This window comes from Microtus pennsylvanicus, chromosome 10 (genome assembly GCF_037038515.1).
Source record: "Microtus pennsylvanicus isolate mMicPen1 chromosome 10, mMicPen1.hap1, whole genome shotgun sequence".
Classification (NCBI taxonomy): Eukaryota; Metazoa; Chordata; class Mammalia; order Rodentia; family Cricetidae; genus Microtus; species Microtus pennsylvanicus.
Genome location: NC_134588.1, coordinates 47,507,571 through 47,519,031, shown reverse-complemented (window position 1 = coordinate 47,519,031; position 11,461 = coordinate 47,507,571). Strand labels below are relative to the sequence as shown.

The following is an 11,461-nucleotide window of genomic DNA, read 5'->3' as shown; positions in this document are numbered from 1 at the left end:
GGCATGCTCCCCTGCACATCCACATGCATTTACATCACACACAGACAAGACACAAACTAGTATACAAAGAAAAGATAAGCATGCAATCTCCACCCTTATGTGTGATAGTCTAGAAGAAAAGGACATGCACTGCAGTTACAACATGAAGATGTTCTCTTACCTCCCTGACTCTCATGGCATCTCGGTTTCTAATGACGGGGAATATGTTTTCTTAATTGCTCCTCTAGCACATGCATAGGTTTGGAACATGGTAGGGTTTTATGGTTGACTTTGTTGTTGGTTTAATAATGGAGCTGAGCTGGAAACAGTTATAGATTATAAGGGGAGTGCATAAGCAGATATGGTTTGAACAGTTCCAATATAAAAATCCAAATATTTAAAAATGCAAAACCCTTTGACTGATATGATATAGAAAGTAAAAAATTCTATACCATGAAACTTTGTTTCATACACAAGATTAATAAAATATTACATAAATTATCCTTTGGCTATGTGGACAGGGCACATATGAAATATTAATTTTGTGCTTGTGCTTAGCAGAGCATCATGTCTTCAGAGTATCTCATTACATTTATGTAAACGGTTAAACCTCAGAAACAAATCTCTGATATCACAAATCACTCTAGTCCCACACATTTCAGATAGGGAGTCCTAGGCAGTAGGTAAGTCATCTTAAGAGAGTTCATGCAGGGTTTAGGGGCGTTGAGCTGATTCTAATAACTTGACTTTCTGCAGCGGGCATGCATTGACTTCGCCATTAGTGCCAAACCCCTCACCCGCTACATGCCGCAGAACAGACACACCTTCCAGTACCGCGTCTGGCACTTTGTGGTTTCTCCATCCTTTGAGTATACCATCATGGCCATGATCGCCTTGAACACTGTCGTGCTGATGATGAAGGTGAGAAGTGATTGTATGTGTTCACCGTGACTGTGAAATCACTCTACCTTCCTCGCCTGCCACCTTTACCTGCTCTTCCCACATGCAGTCTCTTGGATTTTACCTAGTTCAAACAGCCCAGTCCCTGGGTTCCAGGGTAGGGCTGGGGTCATCGAATGAAATGCAGAGTAACACAGAGTAGCAGTTAGGGGCCTTCAGGAACTAAAGTGTCAGGAGGGTGCACCTTTGACCAGGGTGCACCATGTCCTTCAGAGATCATGGAATCTAAAAGAGGGCTAAAGTTAGTGGGAGCTTGATTATATTTAATGCTAAGTACAAAACACCTAGTTCTGGAAAGTGCACTGTCATGGCTACCTTTAGCCAGGACATGAAGGTGGCTTTGCTATTAAGGTGCCCCGAGTTGGACATAGCTGAGAGATGACTAGCCCTGGCATTTATATCCCACCATATACACATGTGCCTTAAGGCTTTGACTCTATTGTTCTCTTTCTTCTCTTTCCTGGCAGTACTATTCTGCTCCTTGCACCTATGAACTTGCCCTAAAGTACCTGAACATTGCCTTCACCATGGTGTTCTCCCTGGAATGTGTCCTAAAGGTCATCGCTTTTGGCTTCCTGGTATGTCTGTTCCGGCATCAGGCTTCTCTTCCTTTGGGGTACATGGAGGTTACTGCTCTTTTACTCTTCACCCTCTTGCCTACCTAATAGTGAGCTCAGTTTACTCCATGAACAGGCTTCCGTGTAAGTAGAGTAGGAGAAAAGGCAAAGCGAACCACCTCCTCATCTCCATCCCCATCTAACCAGCAGCCCTGGTCCTACTGAACACTGTCAACAGTAGAGTGGCCAGCTTTGAATTTTACTAGCACTATAATTGATGTATAAAGAAAGAAAAGACGACTTAGATTAATAAACCATGAATGATTATTTACTGATTAGATAGATTAATTTTATGATTTAAATGGGAAAATATCTTTCATAGCCTCAAAACTAAATAATAGTTTTTTCTTTTATAAATTTAATTTTTTATATAATAATCCCAGTTCTCCCTCCCTCCCTTCCTGCTCTCCCCACCTTCCTCTCACCCCACCCCCAATCTTTTCCTCAGAGAGGGTAAGGCCTCCCATAGGGAGTCAAGGAATTCTGTCATATTACCAAGCTGAGGCAGGACCAAGGCCCTCCCCTCCTGTCTAGGCTGAGCAAGGTTTCTCTGCATAGGAAAAGGGCTCCAAAAAGCCAGAACCAATCATTAGGAATTGCTCCTGATCCCACTGCCAGTGGCCCCCAAAATTGCCACCTACTGTCCCCTGCTTTCTGGAGACTAGATTGGTCTTTTACAGGTTTCCTGGTTGTCTGTCAGTGAGCTCCCACTAGTTCAGGTCAGCTTTCTGTGGGTTTCCCCATCCTGGTCTTGACCCCTTTGCTCCGCCCTGTCTTCCACGGGACTCAGGGAGCTCTGATACAATCAAATAATCATTTTTAACCTATTAGCCTCCTGCCCCCTAAGTAGCCTGAAGAGTAACTTCTGCCAATTAAAACAAAAGTTTATTATTTACATTTACAATGTTCAATTACTTTTAGGGAGTGTGAGGGTCAGGGACGTTTCTGGAATTGGATTTGTGAGGGATTGCAATGACTTTTTCTGGCATGAACTCTCTTTTTACTTCTCCTCACAACTGGCAATTATAATCCTTTGGCAAATTCTCCCGTTTGTTCTCAAGAATGTTAACAAAACCTGGCCTTTGCTGCTACGTCCTATAAACAAAGCCGGTCCCTCCCTCTCCTCCTGCTGGCTTCAGGGCCTGCGGAGAGCTCAGCAGGGTGCAGATAAGCCCACTTGACAGCTGCTTCACACTTATTTAGGGTGTGAGCTACCCTTTCAAGTTGAAGTGTGTACCAGACCTGACCGCTTTCCTAGCAAGAAGGGAAAACTTTGCTGCAAATCAGAATAAGTGCTTCTTGGTAGCAGCGGTGACGGGGACTCTGGGCTGGGCTTGATAATTGTCAGTGCTGATTGTGGAGGTTGTTTTCAGTCTCCTGGTTCTTTATACAACCATTAATTTGATTATTTTGGGTGGAGAGTTGAAAGGAACCCATTGCAGTGGCTGAATTGTGCAGTTCTTGACTCCCCTTTTGAGTGTTTTGAGACTCCATGAAATTAAAAGGTAAAAAGAAACTTCTACCAAACAAAGATGCCTTTACAAAACAGTCTAGACCAAGTAGGGCAAGTGAAAGAGAGGTGGGGAAGCCAGCACCACCACAGGGAAGGCTTCGCTCTGAGTCCTGGTGTTGACATGGGCTGTGACTTAAGCCCCAATTATGTGTTTAATTATGGTGAATGCTGAATACATACTTAGAGGCTTAACTAGAGGATTCGGCCTCAGGCCCTGCCTCCTTCCCTCCCTCACGCCTGTGTTTCATTCAAGGCCTGGACTCATTCACACCAGAAAAGGCGCTGTTACATTGAATTTGGCATCCTGATCTTTTGGAATACCCCAACATGTACTGTTTGGTCAGATCTTCCCATTAACTCTGAAACAGGCATAACAGATACTGGCATCGTCATTGTGGCCATTATCATTTTAAATGAGAAAATTGAAGTTCATAAAATGTGTTTTTTTTTAAAGGTTACACAATAAAATGTAGAATTAGAAAATAGGTGGAAATAAAAAGCAAAGAAAAGGGGAAGTAAGTCACATATTTGTGCTGCCCAGTAAATATCCACCCAGTGCTTACATATTCACTTTCTCTATGTCACAACTGGATTAGCTAGGCTTCCTTGTTTCCCTCTTTGACAGATAAACTACAGCTCAGAAAAGATTAACACTGTGTTCAGAGTTAGTGAGACAGACCCAGGGGTCAGATCCTGATCTATCTGACTCCAGAGTTCACAATAATCTGCTAGTTTATTCAGTCACCAGGACACATTCCAAAATCCCCAGTAGATGCTTGCAAGGGAGGGCAGCCCAATGTCTGTATACATGCTCTCATAGATTGCTAAATTATGGGGTGATTTCTGGGAAACCCATTTATCCTTTCCTATTGATGTGATCAAGTACATCAGGACAAGAGCAACTGGTTTACCCTGGCTCACAGTTCAAGGGTCCAGAACCATTGTGTACAGAAAGATAACATGGCAGGAACTTGAAGCCACGGGTCACCTTACATCCACCACCAGGAAGCAGAGCACTTTCTGTATACAGTAAGGGGATCCCAGCTAGGGTGGGTGTTCCCACTCAATAACACAACCAAGATAATCCCTCAAGCATGCTCAGAAGCCCATTGCCCAAGTGATTCTAATTCTGTCAAGCTAACACTAACATTGTTAGTCACAACATTGTTAGGCGATCTTGTCATTTTGTGACTATCATAGTATGTGTTTACAAACTATCATAGCTATAATAATATAATATAATACAATAACAATAATAGCTATAATATGATATAAATTTACAAACTATAATAGCTAGCTACATCACCAGGCAGTATAATACTATGAGACCTCCATTGTACATGTGGGGTGTTCTTAATAGAAACCTCATTATGAGGCCCTTGACCAAACTGTGTTTTGTCCTACTAAAGTTGAAGATTTTTACTTACTATCTTTTCTTTGGCATTTTACAGTTTTTTATTTAATGTTTTGGATTGTAAGTAACTAAAATCATGGGAAATGAAGCTACAGATAAAATGGAAGAGTACTATATTGCACAATGATAGGATGTGCCGTTCTATATTGGAACTCAAGGGTTTCTAGTCTTCTGAAACCTAGATGGGTGAACTATGAATTAGGACATTCAGCTGGGTGGTGGTGGCACATGCCTTTAATCCCAGCACTTGGGAGGCAGAGGCAGGCGGATATCTGTGAGTTCAATGCCAACCTGGTCTACAAGAGCTAGTTCCAGGACAGACTTCAAAGCTACATGGAAAACCCTGTCTTGAAAAAAAAAAAAAGAAAGAAAGAAAAAAAAGAATTAGGAATTCACCTTGGGATGGGGAATAGGAATGCCTTGAAACTGGGAACTTTAGGGACCCCACATGGCTCCCTCATAAATGGGCTAAGTATCCCACTAGAAAGTGAATTTATTTACAAAGTTGAACACATCTGCTTTTCTTTATTCTCTAGGGTACATGTGACTTTGGGATCAGATCTCCCTAAACCTCAGTTTTCTCACATAGAAAACAAGAATGACAGTAGCTGTCGCAGAGTCTTAAATGTGTGATACTCATTAAACAGAACCTCTCTGCACACTCCTCCACCTGCGGCATATCTTCACTCTTCTGGCCAATCCCTCTATCCAGTACAGTAGAAACATGGGACATTTGGTACTACCTAACGGTCAGACCCACAAGAGGAACAAACGAACTAACAGAACAGCAAGGGTCTGGAACAGATGCTAAAGATAAAGTGATGGTAGTTATGAGGGTAGGAAGGGGGGCCCTTTGGTAATACTCCAAAAACTCTTATGGTACCTGATGCCCAGGGGCAAGACAAGTGGTCGGTCAATTTGGAGATGTGGGTGTCCTGTTTTAAAGAATGTAGTCCAAGTTCTGTGCTATCTGAAATCAGGTGGACATATCATGCATTCTGAAGCATTTCTGGGTCTTTTGTTTCTCCCACATATAGTATTCAACCAATCTCCTATTTTCATAACCACTTCCCTGCTTTTTGTATTAAGCTTAATCACACCTCCTTACAAGATGTAACAGAAGAGCAGTGGGGTGGGGTGGGAGATGGAGTCTACTCATCCTACTCAGTGGAGATTCGGAGCCTGTCTGTGACTTTTAGTCCCATAGAGCCTCTTGTAGCAATACAAATAATTTAGAAGTTTAAAGTTGTATGATGCTTAAGGCTTAACCGGTGTGTACTTATCCCAAATTCTCTGAGATATACACATTATAAATGTAAAACTTTTTATTTGTTGATCAAACTCAGTAGCATGATTGAAAAATAAATGTTTTCCCATTTAAAAAATCTTTCTTATGGGATTTTTAGTGACAGCTTCAAAAATATGGTCTTCAAATAGTTGTAGAACTGTTTTTAAAATGAGGATTTCCTAAATTAGTAAAGGAGAAAGAGAATTCCGGGTTAGAAACAGGAAACTGAGCCCAAAGTTAGAATGAACCTATGCATGAATTGACAAGTTTTAATTCCAAGTGGCAGAGTTATATAATAAAAGATGTCTTTTCTTTCTTCTTTTTCCATTTTCTAATGTTCACGTGACCGAATTCACTTGGCAGAACTATTTCCGAGATACCTGGAACATCTTTGACTTCATCACAGTGATTGGCAGTATCACAGAAATTATCCTGACAGACAGCAAGGTGAATGGTTCATGGGAAGCCTCATATTTAAGCTGGATCCTGGAGTAGTGTTCAAAAAGGATCCTCTCCACATAGGGTCCATGTATAACTCACCCAGTCAAACTTGGCCCCTTTGTGTTAGGAATCCACTTTCTCCTTCCTGAGCATTAGCCAAAGGATGCAAATTTTGGGGTGGTAGGTCTCTTGGAAGGCTTAGCTACATTTGCGTGACTCAGATAGCAGACATTGCATGGGGTAAGTGAAACAGAGGCTGTTAGAAGAAAGTAGTATGCAGTGTATGGCTAAATTCTACAAAAAGAACCAGAATTGTCTTTGACCTCAGCGTTGTTAGACCTGAAATGTTTCTCTAAGTTAGCTCCTCCTAAAGACTGTGTGGAGAACTTTATTGTAATTACTGAATACCAGAAGCCATTATGTGCTAGGGGATTACCAGCTCTGCTCTTTCAGCATCGAAGTGCAGACTTCAGTGCATTTGGCAGAGGTTAGGGGAGCCAGTTTTCCTCCCGTGTCCTGGGATACCCCTGTACCCATCTACCTAGGAGTAGAGAGGCTGGACTGGGGGTCTTAGAGAGAGACGCCCTGGGTGCTTCTCAGCTGGAGCCGGGTTAACCACAAAAGACAGAGACTGCCATCTATTTTGTGATCTGAATAAGGAATAAATGTGAAAATACCAGTGCTTAGATCTTCCTAAATGAGCATATTGTCACTAATTACATGTTTCCTTTTGGTCCACCAGCTGGTGAACACCAGTGGCTTCAATATGAGCTTTCTGAAGCTCTTCCGAGCTGCGCGCCTCATAAAGCTTTTGCGTCAGGGCTACACCATTCGCATCTTACTGTGGACCTTTGTGCAGTCTTTTAAGGTAAGCAGCTCGCAGAGGGTGGGACACCACCAGACAACACGGCAGCAGCATCCTCGCCCCAGTTCCTTCCCCTGTGAGCTCATAAACTTCAAGTTTATTAGAAGCATAAATACAACAGTTCTCATATAGCATAGGCTGAACAGTGTTCAATTCATTTTTACATTATAGAATCTTATTCTAAAAACTAATATATCTCTTTGACTTTGTAACTTGGGCCTTTTGTCTCAGCACTGAGACAGGGATATGCTTTATGAAGTGTGTGCTATCCTTGGGTAATCTAGATTGCTCTGAACAATCCTGTCCATCCATGGATTCAACCTCTGTGGCCTTACAGTGCCCCAAACCAGCATAACTGCACAATCTTAAACTCCAACCTTTAGAATTATGAGACAAAACAAGCCTCTTTACTTCATACATTTTTGTTTTGTTTTGGTTTGGTTTTTTTTGAGACAGGGTTTCTCTGTGTAACAGCCCTTACTGCCCAGGAACTAGCTGCGTAGACCAGACTGGTCTTGAACTCACAGAGATCTTCCTGCTTCTGCCTCCCAAGTGCTGGGATTGAAGGTGTGCACCACCACAGCCCAGCACTTCATACAAAATTTTAATCAGTAAAGATAGGCTAGCATGACGTTGAATAGGTAATCAATGTATAAAGAGATGGGTGCATATTTTCACTCTATAATATTAATAAAAATGTAAGTATAAAAATTAGTATTTTGAAGGTAACATTACTCTTATATGTTTCTAAAGATTTACTTATTTAATTGGGGTTTTATTGGGGGTGTGGGTATTCTTACAACATCTGTTTTGGGTCTAGAGCTTGCTATGTAATTCAGCTAGTTTTGAACATGTGATCCTCCAGACTGTGCATACTGAGTTCTTAGATTAAAAGAATGGGGCATCACACTAAAAACAAAACAAACATTTAGGCCGGCCTCCCATTGTCAGATGTTGTCAGCGTTTTCATTTCATGGAAGAGTTTTTTCAGAGAACGTTTTCTACTTGTACTTCTTAAAAAGATTCATGTGCAATCCTCCCGCCTTCACCTGGGCATCTCCTGAACTACTGAATGTATGGTGTGCTGCTGGCCCACACATGACTATTTCTCTTAAACATTCTCATGGGATTATGTGTAAGTCTAGGTACATAAAGTTAGTTAAAAGTTGGCGCCTGACAACTACTCAGTGGTAGCAATGGTCAAGAAAAGTGTTCAACAAATAGCACACAGTAGATGTCTTTGGGGTCCAAGGCTCGGGTACATCTCTTTTCTTTTAATCAAAGTTTGAATTAACAAATTATTTTATCAAATTTATTTTTAAAGTGGCTCAAAAGTGACAAACCATAAATTTACCACATTGTCTTCCTTCTTATATACTTAGAGTACAGGCACTAAAATCATGGTATTTCATTGCTTGGAAAGAGAGTTTGTCCCAATTTTTCCTTATTTACTTCCTTATCTGAATCATTAGAGTTGAGATGGGAGACCAGTTCTAAGGATGTTCAGGCTCCAAGGTATAGCCTGGCCTTTTCTACCCTGTCAAGAGCCAATTGTTTGCCAGGATTACTGCCACAGAGGCCTCACCTCAGTGAACTCTGGTTTACCAGAGTTAGATGACAAAGGAGAAATTTAAAACCTTAAGAATCTATCCTCTGAGTCTCAGGTGAGCTCATATTTAGGATTAGAAAGACCAGCTGCTTTTAGAGCTGGTTTTATTTTATTTTTTACTAAGAGGACTGCCCATCAAGCTTCAGTTGTTAGCGAGTCTAAGAAATGCGTGTCATCCTGTCGTGTGTTCAGTCACTCAGTCTCTAAGACAGTGTCCTATTCAAGTAAAGGAAGTAAAGGAAGCGGCGTCAAAAGCTGACAGCCAAAGGGTCGGCATATTTAGTGAGTACGGCTGAGATGGGAAGGCAGGTGAATCTGAAGCCCAGCGGTGTTGTGTTACAGATGGATGTTTCCTCTTCAGGACAGCTCTGGGATACAGGACAAAAGCAGACTGCTTAACAACAAAATGAAAAGGCCACTTAGGCAAATACAAAGAGAGAGATGCCCAGTGTAAAACTCTGGCATTGTGCTTACCTACTCAGACCCAACTGTGAGCTTCATCCAGTTCTGTCTCAGGCCCTGTTTAGAACTTCATCCTTCCCTTCTCTTTATTTTGTGTTAGAATGTACTGTGTTTGTAACAAGAAAGGAGAAATGGGGCTAGGAGATGACCCTGGATTTAAAGCACCCTCTTCTCTTGCAGAGGACCAGGTTTCAATCCTAGCAATCACATGGGGTGGCTCACAACTACCTTAACTCTGGCCCCAGGGGATCCAACATCCTCCGGCCTGCACAGGCACCTGCACATATATGTGCATATAAACTTATGCGGGCACACATATATACACATAAATGAAAATAACAAATAAATAGTCTTTTTAAAAAAAGGGAGAACAGATGGACTCTGGTTTTCTCTCTAAAGCTGAGAGTAGGAAGATGATCTGGGCCTGGAGGCAAGCCTAATGGGTAGAAGAGGGCAGCCCTCCAGGCCCTACCCCCTATGCCAATCCTCGTGAAAAGGCGGCCATTCCTTTCCTGGGATCTTGAGAGTCAGCGCTTTATGGCAGAGAAGCCTCCCCATCAGCTTTCAGTTGCATTTGGATTTATCCTCTATTCAAGTTGTAAATCGTCCCTCTTGGGGCTCTTCATTCTGTTAACTCTGCTGATAAGCTCTGCCCTGTCCAGCCATCTGAAAGCCTTTGGCTGGTCCCCTGGGACTTTGGTGTGTACGCTCATGACAAGACAGAGACTCACAGTGGCACTGGCTGCTGGGGAGCTTACTGAATGGTGAAAAAAAAGGAAATCTATGCCAGTTCTGGGGTCACCACCTGACTGTATTGACCCCATCCTATTCCCAATCCCAACTGCCCGTGTCTGCCCATGTCCTAGAATATCAAGGGCAGATCCTTGCTTTCTACTCCCATTCTGAACTGCTATGATCCTAAAGTGTCAGTAAGCATACACAATATGGATTTTTAAGTTTTTTTTGTCACATGTGGCTTCATTACAGCTTCATAATGGCTCTTAGTAGCTTTGGGGCAACTTGTATGTGAATACAGTAAAATATGAAAAAGATTAAACACTAGAAAATAGTGTTTCATCGGAAAATAAAAGATACTTCTGGGCGTGGATAACAAGGGGTCCCAGTTATTTATCTTTGCCTCCAAATTTCCACTATGACTTCTACATTAGGTGTAGGAGCGGGAGGGACAAATGCCAGGATCTTGAAGCCCAACCTAAATTCTTCTTATTTAATTTGGATCACAGTTGCTAGGATTATTAATCTTCTGCATATCAAGTGAAATGTCTCTGAAGCCCAGGAAGCTTTGCTAGCTCTCTTTGGAGACAGGGGTCACAAATCTGTCAGAAAACTTGGGCATATTTTTTTTTACAAAAAGAAAAAGAAAGAAAGAAAGAAAGAAAGAAAGAAAGAAAGAAAGAAAGAATGAAAGAAAGAAAGACTGCTCCAAACAGAATAGCCCTAAGCAGCAGAGTGCCAGTCCAGATTGAAATAGCCTCAGGATAAGAGTTCCTGCCCTGCCAGTGCCTGCAGGAGCAGTGCTCTCCTGGGTTAATTCTTCTCTCTTGCTTCCCTTATAGGCTCTTCCCTATGTCTGCCTTCTGATCGCCATGCTTTTCTTCATCTATGCCATCATCGGGATGCAGGTGAGTGGGTACACCAATGGTCCTGATGGGGCAGCAGCTGCCTAGATTGTCTCTGGCGGGTTTGCAGATGTTTTGTACGGTTCTGCTTGACTAAGAGGCCTCTCTGAAGTCTTACTGTATTATGACCTTGGGAATTTACATGAGCCGTGGGTTCCCTAGGGATTCAGGATCTTTGGGGGATTCATCTGAGGCTTTCCAATCATGCTGCTGACTTAGGAGTAGCTGGGCTTCTGTGGCTACAATAGAACTAAGGTAAAATGACACCATTGTTTTCCCAGGGAGGGATTCACTATTGTAACTGAGTAAGGCTTAATTGTTTCTCTTGATCTCTGTTACTTGGACTTGAGCCTAAAAGAAGGCTAGGCTGGGCGGTTATCCCAGCACTTTGGGGTAGATGAACTACTTCTATAAATAATAAGCATGCACCCCCTTAATGTATCTGATGGGGTACACAGGCTTTCTGTTTGTCCTAAGGCAGGCTTCCTTCTGACTTAAAGTCTGCATGACCAACCCCGCCCTACTCCCATCAAGAACTTTGGCTGACATTCCCCTGCAGCCTGGACGCCTTCTCAGAGGTCTCTCCACCTGGAGCCAGGGCTTCAGGTTCCAAGCTTCCTGAGCAGTAGCTTTCCCTCGATTCTTCCTGAAAGGCCTCTCTTCTCTTTGCTCC

General features: G+C 42.4%; 1 protein-coding gene across 7 annotated transcripts in view; it reads left to right on the top strand.

Moving 5' to 3' along the window:
• Cacna1e (calcium voltage-gated channel subunit alpha1 E) overlaps window positions 1–11,461 on the top strand; it is a 470,658-nt gene that overhangs the window by 428,180 nt on the left and 31,017 nt on the right. For all 7 annotated transcript variants that reach the window (XM_075988277.1, XM_075988280.1, XM_075988276.1 and 4 more), the window contains 5 exons: window positions 736–900; window positions 1,407–1,517; window positions 6,135–6,218; window positions 6,955–7,080; window positions 10,726–10,791. In XM_075988277.1, coding sequence (XP_075844392.1) covers window positions 736–900; window positions 1,407–1,517; window positions 6,135–6,218; window positions 6,955–7,080; window positions 10,726–10,791 — 552 coding nt within the window. The remainder of the gene's footprint in view (window positions 1–735; window positions 901–1,406; window positions 1,518–6,134; window positions 6,219–6,954; window positions 7,081–10,725; window positions 10,792–11,461) is intronic.